Source organism: Salvelinus sp. IW2-2015, linkage group LG36 (assembly GCF_002910315.2).
Source record: "Salvelinus sp. IW2-2015 linkage group LG36, ASM291031v2, whole genome shotgun sequence".
In the NCBI taxonomy this organism is placed as follows: Eukaryota; Metazoa; Chordata; class Actinopteri; order Salmoniformes; family Salmonidae; genus Salvelinus; species Salvelinus sp. IW2-2015.
In genome coordinates this window covers 22,861,707-22,877,546 of record NC_036875.1, presented here as the reverse complement: position 1 = coordinate 22,877,546, position 15,840 = coordinate 22,861,707, and the positions used below count along the sequence as shown (strand labels likewise).

At 40.3% G+C, this 15,840-nt stretch overlaps 1 protein-coding gene across 2 annotated transcripts; it reads left to right on the top strand.

The window, feature by feature from the left end:
- The first annotated feature begins 549 nt into the window (after positions 1 to 549).
- Positions 550 to 15,271, top strand: LOC111959407 (nectin-3). Of its 2 annotated transcripts, XM_023980922.2 has the most exons (7): positions 550 to 924; positions 3,046 to 3,132; positions 3,533 to 3,838; positions 3,970 to 4,224; positions 14,255 to 14,363; positions 14,468 to 14,483; positions 14,595 to 15,271. In XM_023980922.2, exons 1-7 carry the CDS (start codon positions 855 to 857, stop codon positions 14,814 to 14,816), a joined length of 1,065 nt encoding a protein of 354 aa, XP_023836690.1. In that variant the 5' UTR covers positions 550 to 854; the 3' UTR covers positions 14,817 to 15,271. The 2 variants fall into 2 exon arrangements, with proteins under 2 accessions (XP_023836690.1, XP_023836691.1); XM_023980923.2 differs by lacking the exon at positions 3,046 to 3,132.
- The last annotated feature ends 569 nt before the right edge of the window (positions 15,272 to 15,840 follow it).

Genomic DNA, 15,840 nt, shown 5'->3' with positions numbered 1-15,840 from the left:
AAAAGGTATTACTTTGAGGGCCTAGTTTTATCCTAATACAGTGGCATGAAACTGATGGTTTTCAGGCCTGCAAGTCACATTATGATGGCTTGAAAAGTGATGTGTAATTACTATTGGAATCCAACCAGCATGGGAATATGCAACATTTGGAATATTTACTCACCTGCATTCAGAATGACTGCCGGGTTGGGAAGAATAAGAAAGGACACTATCTAAACCATTTAAACTGGAACAACCATTTCAGTAACAGATTGGATTAGTTTATTGGACAAATTAAAATCCGTGACTTGGAACAGAATGACAGTAAGAAGTATGATAACCAGTGTTTTAAAGAGTTTTGGCAGGGCACCTGCAGTTATTGCTGTTTCAGAGACTTTAAAGGCTGTGTGGCACTCTGTGGTCATGTGACAGGCGGGAGAGGAAACATGCGTCTGAGTCAACAACCGTCACCGTGTGTGGGAGAATGAGAGCGAGAGAGCTGTACAGAGGAAGTAGGGGAAGAGAGAGGGAGGGATTATTTAGTTTATTTAGGGGCTTGTTACAGTAACATCAGTAAAGGAGTCAAATGAGTAGATCAGGACAGAGACAGAGAGCAGATATCAACTAAGACTTAGAGTTTGCAGGAAAGAGAAGAGAGCATTGAGAGAGTTTAAACAGTACAGTTATAACACATTGAGACAAGAGGAAACAGAATGGAACAATAATACAGCCAGTTTTAGGGTTCAGGGATAACGATATAGTGTCCAAGGGGGGAGTTTACGATTTTGTTTTTAGGGGGGGGACAGGTGGAATGAGCAGCAGTGTCTTGAGGAGTACAGGAGTATTGTCAGGAGCCATATAGAACAACCAGAGAGATGGGAAAGACATGGATTATAGGAGTCATCTCTCTCCTGGCTGTTTCTGCAACCTGGAGCTTAGAAACAGGTTTGAGAATCTCATCACTTCATTTTGATCTCATCACTTCATTTTGTTTATCCGGTTGGTTTTGGTTAATTTTGAGAACTGTGTAAAGCAGTGGTCACCAACCTTTTCTGAGTCAAGATCACTTTCTGAATCAAAATGCAAACCGCTCTGTTTAAAAAAAACATGACTTAATAAACGTAAGCCTATTCAACATTAACTAAATAAATACAGTTCTGTATCAACAAGGTTTGTGCAGTAGGCTATAGGCCCAATATATTACCACTGCATATTGGCTATGCTTGAAATGACCTGCCAATGTTGTTCTTCTCAGACCATTTTGAAATTATATAAAAAAATGTTAGGCGTATGATCACTCTGGTAATATATTATTTGTTGTATTATTATAAATGTACTGTATATATTTTTTACTGAACTAATGGCCTGAATCTAATGGTCAGTCTGAGGGGAGGGAGGGAGCAGCAGTGAGGCTGCCTGTCACCCGACTCACCGTCCCTCTGCTCTCCCTCCGCTGAGATAAAAGGCATACAGTCTTCAAACTGATGTCAAAAATCAAGTCACATTGCATTATTTCTGAATCATGCACCAATTCATGTTGTTACTCCTATGACCAGAGAAAGTGAAATATTGCTTGATATTAAACAAACACAAGCTGCTAATAATAACAATGCAAGCTTATTAGAACACTTTGTTATACTGTACTCCTTCATTGCAGCTGCAGTGCTGGTTGTAGCGTGAGTGGAAGTAGGGAGAACATGCATGTTATGGCTTAAATTGTTGACAACGTAAACAGGAATAACAATAACAACGTAAACAGGAACTTACTCATAAAAACAGCAGTCTCTCTCTAGTCATGGTTTTAATCGTTTTTAAATCTCACAGTATCAACTTTGCTGTGCATCCAATGCTTCTTTTTACAATCTATGGCTCAAGGTAACTGTGCAGACACGGTGATCTGAGCTATCTGATTGGCCAGTGGTAGGCCTGTAGGTGCACTTAATATACTCTCCACCTACCGCCAACAGTGCAAAAAAAAAAAAACATAAATCGGAAGTCAATTAGTTGCTTTGGGTTTTTTACAAAAATGTTTGGTGATCGACTAGGAATGCTTTGGAGATCAGTTAGTGACCACTGGTGTAAAGGGTTAAATTATTCATACAACATTCAAAGCATTTATCCATAGATACCCTAAAATAGATATGATTATATCATACAGTCAAAATATTTATTTTATGACCAAAAAATACTGATCAAAATAGATGTTTTATATTTTCCTACTGCTCTGACTAAGGAGTCCCCCGTTCTAAATTGTAAACTCTGTCGGCTGCTGGTAGAATCCCCAAGGACTCTAGATTTCTATGGCATGTGTATCGAGAGTTCTGTTCTGACTACTCTGTTGTGGTCAAACTGAAGACAAAGTCAGTGGAACAGATTTGGGTGATTATATAAAGATGTTTTAAACAAAAGGTTCCATTGTTTTCTACCACGGGAAGGAACATGCAGTGTATCACACGCTAGAGACTTGTGTGTGTTGGTGTGGCATGGTTTACAGATTACCTAACATATTTTCCCCTGTATTTGAGAGGAGATTGATTTGAGGAAAGTGACATTACTAATCAGGCAGTGTATGGGGGTCCTGTGGGTTTCTGTAACCACCACAGAAGTTATATACTTGTCTAAAGTAAACATCAACAAGAATGAAAGAGCAGTGTGTGACCCAGAAAACATCCCACTTCAGAAACTTCAGTAACCTAGCAGTCATCCTCCCATGATATCACATCTTATGTATAACATTGGGAGGTGTTTTAAGAGCGGAAAGTTTTATGTGCTGCATTTTTTTTAAAGTAAAACACTTAACTAACAAACTGAACTTTCTAATAATGACTATAAACCTCCAACTGTTCAACTATCACTTTTTTGTAAGACACATTTTATAAGACATTGGCTTTCAGATGACCAACAAGCCACTTTTCTTCCTCTAGACTGTTTTGCTGATCAACTAAGACATGCTTTTCTATTGATTGAACTTACACTTGATGAAATCATGTTTAACTGATGATGTTGAATGCTTAACATTTTGCTAACATGATCTGCCACTAACATGCACTTTGATCATTCTCTCAGGATATAACCACAACATTTCTGTGATCTCTCACACTTCCCCTTTCCTCACCTTCGCTGTGCCTCTAGGCCTACAACACAGAGTCATTGGTAAAACATTTTTTTTTTTTAACCAAACCTGTTTAATCGCCACTAGCATGTTGCCACATTTTTTGGTCAGAGAGAGATAGGGCTTTATGTTTCAGGAGTGGAGAAAGAGGAAATGATTCAAAAAAGTTTCCTGTTCCTTGGAATGAGGCCTGATAGTCTGCATGACTCAGAGATAGGTCTGAATATCCGACATAGCCACATCAAGCTCCTCTATATATTGTATGTATTGTAAAAAGATAATGATACATATACGTAGGCCTATAATAATACTCATACAACTGTATCACACATGCATTTAATATGAAACCATTTATTCATTCACTGTCCATTTATCCAAAAGTCATTTTTATTTAAATAAGTACAATTCTTTGAAGTAGTTATTTTAATAGTATTTCTTTAGCTGCCAGGAGTGAACATTTCCACCTGGGGAATAATGCCATCTTAAAGTGCAGCAATAAGACTTGGAGTGAGATGATCTACACCATCTGGAAAATAAAACTGGATGGAATAACGTGTCAAATATCATCTAGTAATGATAACCAAAATCTGAACACATGCAATGATGGAAAAGCCATGCTCAACACATCCAGGGGTGAATCCTACCTACAGATTCCAGAGTTCTCAAAGAGAGATGAGGGAATCTACCAGTGTGAGTCGGTGTACAAAGCAGGAAGCTACGCCTCAAACATTGATGTATCACTAATAGGTAAGAAACCTTCATAGATCTGTAATGTTTAGCATGACTTCTGTGTGCTTTCATTTCTCTATATTGCAAAATACAAAATACATGTGTTGTTCTCAATATGCCTATTTCCCGCCTCTTCCCCCTGTGTGCAGCCCCTCCCAGTGTGTCTGCCTGGCTAGAGTGGGAGGGCAGTAGGCAGGTGGCTGTGTGTTTGGCTGAAGGGGGGAAACCAGCTGCCTCCATCTGCTGGAGTGAAACATGGAACTCTACTTCAACCACCACATTGAACCTAGATGGCTTCAACACAGTAGAGAGTCGATTGGTCCTGCCCGAGGGGATTGCTATGGGCAACCTGACTTGTGCTGTCATACATCCCTCCTGGGAGGAGGTGCATATGGTGACACCAGGTATAGACTGACTGTTTAGAATTTAGAAGGACACTGTATTTAGAAGGACACTGTATGACTAATATCTCACTCTTTTAGAATAGGAGTGAACATCGTAGCTTTTTTAGTCAATAAAATCTTTCAGAGTCTATTGACAGAGTTTACTAGATTGAGTGTAAATGAAATAGGATGGGATGATGGTAACCCACTGGGCACAAGCTGGTTGAATCAACGTTGTTTCAGAGTCATTTGTCAACGTATTGTGACGTGGAATCTACATGGAAAATACATTGGATTTGAAAAAAGTAATCAACTTGTTTTGAGGGTGGAATTTCAACCATAGAATCCCCAAGAGCTCTAGTCATCATTGTAACCAATTTTCAGCATAAACAAACCTTGTATTAAAATATGTTGAATATGTACCTTTGAAACAATGTCAGATCTTCAACGTTATGTCCACTATCAGAAAAAAAACTAAAGGCTGGGCAGCAGCTACTGCAGAGTTGATCTATCTAACATCTATTAATTTTGTCTCCCATCCAGGGTTTTAACCAAACCCAGGCTTGCTTAAGCTTTGATATTTGCCATTGACTACTACCAATGTGCTACTGTGAGAATGATTATAAGGAGATCTCTTCATAACTAAATATTTTCATTGTTGATATCAGTCATTCCAAAGGATAGGCGTGACAGAGCAAATGAAATGTAACCATACTTTATACGTCATACACTGTATCATAAAAAAATAGATTTAGGCATATATATATTGTATAGCATTTGCAAAGTCATCAACAGCTATTGTTTCAATGCAACCCAGCGTTAAACAAAAAATAGACAATACATATAGGCCTAGGGTTTCAATCTTGGTTTGATTTCAAATTGAATCATTAATGTGTTGGATTCACGTCTCCATCTCAACCAAAAATAAAAGTTAAAGAATTTGACTATATCAAATTAAACTTTAAATGCACTTTAAATAAAGTTTGATTAGATTTAGTCCTTTTCTTTAACTTCGATTCCTGTTTGAGATGGAGACATGGACCCAACATATCAATTATACCTTTGTAGACCTACTGGAATTAAAGACAGACCATGGGCATTATTCAATTTGTAAAGCTGAAGCGTTATCCACTCTGCACTATAATTTTTTATGTAATTTCCGATTGAGCCAACATATGCAGTGCTTCCTTTGCAATCTCAGCTAAAGTGGGAACATTGCCTCTAAATTTCAATCGCGCTGTAAAGCTGAACTTCCACAATGCGGATTGAATAGAGCCCTAAGTCAGTGGCACAAAATATACACTGCCTTTGGTAAGTATTCAGACCCCTTGACTTTTTCCACATTTTGTTACGTTACAGACTTTTCCTAAAATAGATGAAATAAAAGAAAATCCTCTGCAATACCCCATAATGATGTTGCTAAAACAGAAATGTATTAAAAATAAAAAGTATTCAGACCTTTTGCTATGAGACTCGAAATTGAGCTCAGGCGAATCCTGTCTCCATTGATCATCCTTTAGATGTTTCTACTACTTGATTGGAGTCCACCTGTGGTAAATTCAATTGTTTGGACATAATTTGGAAAGGCACACACCTGTCTATATGAGGTTTCACAGTTGACAGTGAATGTCAGACAAAAACCAAGCCATGAGGTCAAAGAATTGCCCGTAGACCTCCAAGAAAGGATCGTGTCGAGGCACAGATCTGGGGAAGGGTACCAAAACATTTCTGAAGCATTGAAAGTCCCCAAGAAGACAGTGGCCTCCATCATTCTTAAATGGAAGATGTTTGGAACCACTAAGACTTCCTAGAGCTGGCCGCTCGGCCAAACTGAGCAATCGGGGGAGGGAGGGCCTTAGGTGAACAAGATCCCAATGGTCACTCTGACAGAGCTCTAGAGTTCCTTTGTGGAGATGAGAGAACTTTCCAGAAGGACAACCATCTCTGCAGCACTCAACCAATCAGGCCTTTATGGTAGAGTGGCCAGACAGAAGCCACTTCTCAGTTAAAGGCACATGACAGCCCGCTTGGAGTTTGCCAAAAGGCACCTAAAGACTCTCAGACCATGAGAAACAAGATTATCTCGTCTGATGAAAGCAAGATTGAACTCTTTGGCCTGAATGCCAAGAGTCACTTCTGGAGGAAACCTGGCACTATCCCTACGGTGAAGCATGGTGGTGGCAGCATCATGCTGTGGGGATGTTTGTCAGTGGCAGAGACTGGGAGACTAGTCAAGATCGAGGCAAAGATGAACAGAGCAAAGCACAGAGAGAGATCCTTAATGAAAATCTACTCCAGAGCGCTCAGGACCTCAGACTAGGGCGAAGTTTCACCTTCCAACAGGACAAAGACCCTAAGCACACAGCCAAGACAAAGCAGGAATGGCTATGGGACAAGTCTCTGAATGTCCTTGAGTGGCCCAGCCAGAGCCCGAACTTGAACCCGATCGAATATCTATGGAAAGATCTGAAAATAGCTATGCAGCAACACCTCCCATCCAACTTGACAGAGCTTGAGAGGATCTGCAGAGAAGAATGGGAAAAACTCCCCAATTACAGGTGTGCCAATTTTGTAGCGTCATACGTAAGAAGACTTGAGGCTGTAATCGTTGCCAAAGGAGCTTCAACAAAGTACTGAATATGTCATTTTTTTTAATTTTAGAAATTAGCAAAAAAATTACATTTTTGCTTTGTCTTTATGGTGTATTGGGTGTACAGTAGATGTATGAGAGGAAAAACAAGTTAATCAATTGTAGAATAAGGCTGTAACCTAACAAAATGTATAAAAAAGTCAAGGGGTCTGAATACCCCTCAAATGTTGCGTTGACAACCAAACACAATTCACTTTTGCAATACAGTAAATAGCCTATTAAATTGTTGACAGGTTAACAAATTATATGTTGGATTTACGTCCCCAAATAAACCAAAAATAATAGTTAAAGAATAGAATTAAGCCAGTTGCTCAGATGAAACTATCCATTCTTTAGACTTTCTTTAAATCAAATCAAATGTTATTTGTCACATGCGCCGAATACAACAGGTGTAGACCTTACAGTGACATGCTTATTTACAAGCCCTTAACCAACAATGCAGTTTTAAGAAAAATACCACCCCCCACAAGAAAAAAAAAAAGTTACAAATAATTAAAGAGCAGCAGTAAAATAACAATAGCGAGGCTGCATACTGTATTGGGGGTACCGGTACAGAGTCAATGTGCGGGGGGCACCGGTAAGTCGAGGTAATTGAGGTAGTATGTACATGTAGGTAGAGTTATTAAAATTACTATGCATAGATAATAACAGAGAGTAGCAGCGTAAAAGAGGGTGGCAATGCAAATAGCAGAGAGAACAGTCTATGACTAGGGTGACTGGAGTCTTTGACAATTTTTAGGGCCTTCCTCTGACACCGCCTGGTATAGAGGTCCTGGATGGCAGAAAGCTTGGTCCCAAATCAAATCAAATCAAATCAAATGTTATTTGTCACATACACATGGTTAGCATATGTTAATGTGAGTGTAGCAAAATGCTTGTGCTTCTAGTTCCGACCATGCAGTAATATCGAACAGGTAATCTAACCTAACAATTTCACAACAACTACCTTATACACACAAGTGTAAAGGAATGAATAAGAATATGTACATAAAAATATATGAATGAGCAATGGCYGAAYGGCATAGGCAAGATGCAGTAGATGGTATAGAGTAYAGTATATACATATGAGATGAGTAATGTAGGGTATGTAAACATTATATAAAGTGGCATTGTTTAAAGTGGCTAGTGATACATTTATTACATACATTTTTTCATTATTAAAGTGGCTAGAGATGAGTCAGTATGTTGACAGCAGCCACTCAATGTTAGTGATGGCTGTTTAACAGTCTGATGGCCTTGAGATAGAAGCTGTTTTTCAGTCTCTCGGTCCCCGCTTTGATGCACCTGTACTGACCTCGCCTTCTGGATGATAGTGTGGTGAACAGGCAGTGGCTCGGGTGGTAGTTGTCCTTGATGATCTTTTTGGCCTTCCTGTGACATTGGGTGGTGTAGGTGTCCTGGAGGGCCGGTAGTTTGCCCCCGGTGATGCGTTGTGCAGACCTCACTACCCTCTGGAGAGCCTTACGGTTGTGGGCGGAGCAGTTGCCGTACCAGGCAATGATACAACCCGACAGGATGCTCTCGATTGTGCATCTGTAAAAGTTTGTAAGTGTTTTTGGTGACAAGCCGAATTTCTTCAGCCTCCTGGGGTTGAAGAGGCGCTGCTGCGCCTTCTTCACCACGCTGTCTGTGTGGGTGGACCATTTCAGTTTGTCAGTGATGTGTATGCCGAGGAACTTTCCACCTTCTCCACTACTGTCCCGTCGATGTGGATTGGGGGCTGCTCCTTCTGCTGTTTCCTGAAGTCCATGATCATCTCCTTTGTTTTGTTGACATTGAGTGTGAGGTTATTTTCCTGACACCACACTCCGAGGGCCCTCACCTCCTCCCTGTAGGCCGTCTCGTTGTTGTTGGAAATCAAGAGGGCCACCATTGTTCCTGTTCCCAAGAAAGTGAAGGTAACTGAGCTAAATGACTATGTACTGGGCTGTGCTCTCTACCATCTGTAGTGCCTTAAGTTCGGAGACTGAGCAGGTGCCATACCAGGCAGTGATGAAACCAGTCAGGATGCTCTCGATGGTGCAGTTGTAGAACCTTTTGAAGATCTGAGGACCCATGCCAAAACTTTTCAGTCTCTTGAGGTTTTGTCATGCCCTCTTCACAACTGTCTTGGTGTGCTTGGACCATGTTAGTTTGTTGGTGATGTGGATGCTAAGGAACTTGAAGCTTTCAACCTACTCCACTACAGCCCCGTCGATGACAATGGGAGCGTGCTCGGTCCTCCTTTTCCTGTAGTCCACAATCATCATCGTCCACAAGGCACCCCGATCTCTTTCTGCGAAACCTCCGTCTCTTTCTCCTGAGAATGACGGGGGTGAGGGCCTGTTCGGGTGTCTGGAGTAAATCTCTCCCGTCCGCCTCATTAACCTTTCTAGGGTAGGGGGCAGTGTTTAGACGCCCGGATGAAAAGCGTGCCCAAAGTAAACTGAGATAGGATATGCATGGTAGTATTGGATAGAAAACACTCTAAAGTTTCCAAAACTGTTAAAATAATGTCTGAGTATAACAGAACTGATATGGCAGGCGAAAACCTGAGGAGAATCCATCCAGGAAGTGGCATTCTTTTGAATTGAGTGTTTTTCCATTGAAAGCCTATCCACCATATAAATGGATGGGACCTAGATTGCAGTTCCTATGTCTTCCACTAGATGTCAAGAGTCTTTAGACATTGTTTCAGGCTTTCATTCTGAAAAATGAGTAAGAATGAGACCATTTTCTGAGTGGTCGCTTGAATGAACAAGAGCTTTTTGAGCGCACGACCGGGGGCGTGCGACCGGGAGCACGCCCCCCGTTATTTTTCCTTTGTATTGAATACGCCATTGTCCAGTTGAAATATTATTGATTATAAAGACAATAGACACCCTGATGATTAATAAAAACATTGTTAGACATGTTTCGACGAACTTTACCAGTACTATTTGGATCTATTCGTCTGCCTGTTGTGACCGCCATTGAGCCAGTGGATTACTGAACAAAACGCACCAACAGAACTGAGTTGTTTTGGATATAAAGAGGTACTTTACCGAACAAACAAACATTCATTGTGTAACATGGAGTCTTGTGAGTGCAAACATATGAAGATCATCAAAGGTAAGTGGTTAATTTGATTGATATTTCAAACTTTTGTGACTAATCTACTTGGCTGGAAAATGTTTGTATGCTTTTGTAAGCAGGGCGCTGTCCTCAGATAATCGCATGGTATGCTTTCGCCGTAAAGCCTTTTTGAAATCTGACACAGCGGCTGGATTAACAGGAAGTTCATCTTTAAGCCGATGTATAACACTTGTATATTTTATGAATGTTTATTATGGGTATTTCTGTATTTTGAATTTGGCACTCTGCAATTTCACCGGATGTTGGCCAGGTGGGACTCTAGCGTCGCACCTACCCTAGAGATGCGACTTTTTAATTTAATTATTCGTCCAGTTCAAGGTGAGTAATCGCTGTTCTGATATCCAGAAGCTATTTTCGGTCATAAGAGACGGTAGCAACATTATGTACCAAATATGTTACAAACAATGCGAAAAAACAAACAAAATAGCAAGGTTGGTGAAGAGCCCATAAAATGGAAGCCCTCCCCTGGTTGCGTTGTCAATCAAACACTATTCAATATAACTATACAGTAAATACATAGCATACAGTTAAGGCTGTCTTACAAACTAATGTAGGCCTAACAGTATTTATTCAACCTTAAAATGAGTAGTACATCCATTGCCTACTGTAGCCTAACTATAAATATATTCTTACGTAATCATAGAAAGCGTGCATGATCGAGATAGCATGCAAAGATCACAGGTCTGTGGAGATCTTCACAATTGCTATAATAATCTGGGCAGAATCTCACACAGCAATAATCACTTACACTGTGTACTTTTGTATAAATACAAAATATCTGACATTGTATTCCCATTTAAATGGTTGAAAGCGCAGTGATAACACATTTACAGTGGGGAGAACAAGTATTTGATACACTGCCGATTTTGCAGGTTTTCCTACTTACAAAGCATGTAGAGGTCTGTAATTTTTTATCATAGGTACATTTCAACTGTGAGAGACAGAATCTAAAACAAAAATCAGGAAAATCACATTGTATGATTTTTAAGTAATTAATTTGCATTTTATTGCATGACATAAGTATTTGATACATCAGAAAAGCAGAACTTAATTTTTGGTACAGAAACCTTTGTTTGCAATTACAGAGATCATACGTTTCCTGTAGTTCTTGACCAGGTTTGCACACACTGCAGCAGTGATTTTGGCCCACTCCTCCATACAGACCTTCTCCAGATCCTTCAGGTTTCGGGGCTGTCGCTGGGCAATACGGACTTTCAGCTCCCTCCAAAGATGTTCAATTGGGTTCAGGTCTGGAGACTGGCTAGGCCACTCCAGGACCTTGATAGCTTCTTACGGAGCCACTCCTTAGTTGCCCTGGCTGTGTGTTTCGGGTCATTGTCATGCTGGAAGACCCAGCCATGACCCATCTTCAATGCTCTTACTGAGGGAATGAGGTTGTTGGCCAAGATCTCGCGATACATGGCCCCATCCATCCTCCCCTCAATACGGTGCAGTCGTCCTGTCCCCTTTGCAGAAAAGCATTCCAAAGAATGATGTTTCCACCTCCATGCTTCACGGTTGGGATGGTGTTCTTGGGGTTGTACTCATCCTTCTTCTTCCTCCAAACACGGCGAGTGGAGTTTAGACCAAAAAGCTCTATTTTTGTCTCATCAGACCACATGACCTTCTGCCATTCCTCCTCTGGATCATCCAGATGGTCATTGGCAAACTTCAGACGGGCCTGGACATGCGCTGGCTTGAGCAGGGGACCTTGCGTGCGCTGCAGGATTTTAATCCATGACGGCGTAGTGTGTTACTAATGGTTTTCTTTGAGACTGTGGTCCCAGCTCTCTTCAGGTCATTGACCAGGTCCTGCCGTGTAGTTCTGGGCTGATCCCTCACCTTCCTCATGATCATTGATGCCCCATGAGGTGAGATCTTGCATGGAGCCCCAGACAGAGGGTGATTGACCGTCATCTTGAACTTCTTCCATTTTCTAATAATTGCGCCAACAGTTGTTGCCTTCTCACCAAGCTGCTTGCCTATTGTCTTGTAGCCCATCCCAGCCTTGTGCAGGTCTACAATTTATCTCTGATGTCCTTACACAGCTCTCTGGTCTTGGCCATTGTGGAGAGGTTAGCGTCTGTTTGATTGAGTGTGTGGACAGGTGTCTTTTATACAGGTAACGAGTTCAAACAGGTGCAGTTAATACAGGTAATGAGTGGAGAACAGGAGGGCTTGTTAAGAAAAACAACAGGTCTGTGAGAGCCGGAATTCTTACTGGTTGGTAGGTGATCAAATACTTATGTCATGCAATAAAATGCAAATTAATTACTTAAAAATCATACAATGTGATTTTTGGGATTTTTGTTTTAGATTCCGTTTCTCACAGTTGAAGTGTACCTATGATAAAAATTACAGACCTCTACATGCTTTGTAAGTAGGAAAACCTGCAAAATCGGCAGTGTATCAAATACTTGTTCCCCCACTGTAGATGACAACGAAACCAAAAATCAGATACAGTGGGGCAAAAAAGTATTTAGTCAGCCACCAATTGTGCAAGTTCTCCCACTTAAAAAGATGAGAGAGGCCTGTAATTTTCATCATAGGTACACTTCAACTATACAGACAAAATGAGAAAGGAAAATCCAGAAAATCACATTGTAGGATTTTTTATGAATTTATTTGCAAATTATGGTGGAAAATAAGTATTTGGTCACCTACAAACAAGCAAGATTTCTGGCTCTCACAGACCTGTAACTTCTTCTTTAAGATGCTCCTCTGTCCTCCACTCGTTACCTGTATTAATGGCACCTGTTTGAACTTGTTATCAGTATAAAAGCCCCCTGTCCACAACCTCAAACAGTCACACTCCAAACTCCACTATGGCCAAGACCAAAGAGCTGTCAAGGACACCAGAAACAAAATTGTAGACCTGCACCAGGCTGGGAAGACTGAATCTGCAATAGGTAAGCAGCTTGGTTTGAAGAAATCAACTGTGGGAGCAATTATTAGGAAATGGAAGACATACAAGACCACTGCTAATCCCCTCGATCTGTGGCTCCACGCAAGATCTCACCCCGTGGGGTCAAAAATGATCACAAGAACGGTGAGCAAAAATCCCAGAACCACACGGGGGGACCTAGTGAATGACCTGCAGAGAGCTGGGACCAAAGTAACAAAGCCTACCATCAGTAACACAACTACGCCGCCAGTGACTCAAATCCTGCAGTGCCAGACGTGTCCTCCTGCTTAAGCCAGTACATGTCCAGGCCCGTCTGAAGTTTGCTAGGAGCATTTGGATGATCCAGAAGAAGATTGGGAGAATGTCAGATGAAACCCAAAAATATATTTTTTGGTAAAAACTCAACTCATTGTGTTTGGAGGACAAAGAATGCTGAGTTGCATCCAAAGAACACCATACCTACTGTGAAGCATGGGGGTGGAAACATCATGCTTTGGGCTGTTTTTCTACAAAGGGACCAGGACGACTCATCCGTGTAAAGGAAAGAATGAATGGGGCCATGTATCGTGAGATTTTGAGTGAAAACCTCCTTCCATCAGCAAGGGCATTGAAGATGAAACATGGCTGGGTCTTTCAGCATGACAATGATCCCAAACACACCGCCCGGGCAACGAAGGAGTGGCTTCGTAAGAAGCATTTCAAGGTCCTGGAGTGGCCTAGCCAGTCTCCAGATCTCAACCCCATAGAAAATCTTTGGAGGGAGTTGAAAGTCCGTGTTGCCCAGCAACAGCCCCAAAACATCACTGCTCTAGAAGAGATCTGCATGAGGAATGGGCCAAAATACCAGCACACTGTGTGAAAACCTTGTGAAGACTTACAGAAAACGTTTGACGTCTGTCATTGCCAACAAAGGGTATATAACAAAGTATTGAGATAAACTTTTGTTATTGACCAAATACTTATTTTCCACCATCATTTGCAATAAATTCATAAAAAATCCTACAATGTGATTTTCTGGATTTTATTTTCTCATTTTGTCTGTCATAGTTGAAGTGTACCTATGATGAAAATTACAGGCCTCTCTCATCTTTTTAAGTGGGAGAACTTGCACAATTGGTGGCTGACTAAATACTTTTTTGCCCCACTGTATTGTTTTCCATTGGAATTTGGTTGTGCTTTTAGATGGTTAAAAGCATAGTGATAACACATTGGGTATTCATCAAACTTATCGCTGTCTTTTTGAGTAGGTGAATAATCGTTGAAATCTCATTGATCAACATCTCAACCAAATATTACCCAAATTTCCATGTTGAAATTACGTGGTGTGCCCAGTGGGAAATGTATTCTGATTCTGATTATTTATCATTTTCTCTCCCTGTCAGGAGTCGTCATACCCTGGCGATTAGTCATAATCTCCATGGGAACTATAAGCTTCATCATGGCTATTCTGGGGGGTTTATACTTCACACGAAAAAACCCCTGCAGAATTAGGTATGAATATTCATTATTCTAATGATTTTGATATTTTATGATAAAAATGATTTGGTTCAATGTTATTGCTTGTATAATAAAGAGCTTTATCTGTGTATTCACAGTCCCGAGGCTCCTCCGGTATGTATGAGCTATATCCTACATTGTGTTACGCTACATTACCTTAATACCTGTATGTTTTGCGTAGATAGCAGTTTACTGTAAATAGTGATGAGTCTGTTTCTCTCTCAGTCACAGGACTATGTGGAGGAAGTAGAACCCTACGCCATCTATACACCAAAGTGTCAATTTAATCTACAACTCCTCTGCAGACCTGTTCACATAACACACACACACACCTCTGCACGCCACTCTGAGAACATTGAGGTTGAAGAAACTGATCCAGTAAACAGGGGAATGATGGAGGACATGACACAGGGCTTCTGTTACAAAAGGAAAACCTCACAGATCTGATCACTCCTGACTGACGTGAGAAAATGGCCAAAAACAGACTTTTCTACAACCAAAGAGATGTGGGCAGATGAGAGATGCTCTTTCCAGTTTAGCATTTTCATAACGAGAACTATGACTTGCTGTGTAGTCAGCACAACTGTATACCACTGCTCTCATAACACACGTTTGACTGTTCCCACACTCCTGTCATCTGCAAATCATGGGGAAGAGTGCAATATTGAGATGTTTAATCAAAATCTCAATTTATATAATACTGATGTGTAATTACAGAGTTTTTGTTGAGTGTGTATTTATGATTGAATTTAGATATCAAGTTTATTATATAATAAAAACAGATTCTTTACATTTTAAACCTACATCCAGAGTTAATGGGGAAAGGATTTGAAGTACACACAACATTCTCTGTGGTTACATTCATGAGACAAAAGTTTGACTCTGAGAACTAAGATAACAACTAAACTTTTGAATTTAATCAATTGCTTTTGAGTTGGAAAACGTGTGTTTGCAGTGGTGGAAAAAGTACTCAAATGTCATACTTGAGTAAAACTAAAGATACCTTAATAGAAAACGACTCAAGTAAAAGTGAAAGCCACCCAGTAAAATACTACTTGAGTAAAAGTCTAAAAGTTTTTGGTTTTAAATAGACTTAAGTATCAAAATTAAAAGTAAAAGTATTAATAATTTCAAATTGCTTATATTATGCAAACCAGGGGCACACTCCAACAATCAGGCATTAATTTACAAACAAAGCATTTTTGTTTAGCGAGTTCCGCTAGATCATAGGCAGTAGGGTGTCAGGGAAAATGTATGGAGTAAAAAGTGCATTATTTTCTTTAGGAATCTAGTGAAGTAAAGGTTGTCAAAAATATAAATAGTAAAGTAAAGTACAGATACCCCCCAAAACTACTTAATTAAGCAGTACTTTAAAGTATTTTTACTTAAGTACTTTACACTACTGTATGTTTGTTTGTATTGGTCAATTTCATAGGATGTGACATGATACAGTATACTCACAGACAGAATG

What these genes read in the sequence shown, in the direction of transcription:
- LOC111959407 (XM_023980922.2), top strand. Translation starts at nt 855, where the DNA reads ATGGGAAAGACATGGATTATAGGAGTCATCTCTCTCCTGGCTGTTTCT. An exon ending in CCTACAACACAGAGTCATTG is followed by an intron (nt 3,133 to 3,532) that starts GTAAAACATTTT and finishes GTATTTCTTTAG; the next exon opens with CTGCCAGGAGTGAACATTTC. An exon ending in CATTGATGTATCACTAATAG is followed by an intron (nt 3,839 to 3,969) that starts GTAAGAAACCTT and finishes CCCTGTGTGCAG; the next exon opens with CCCCTCCCAGTGTGTCTGCC.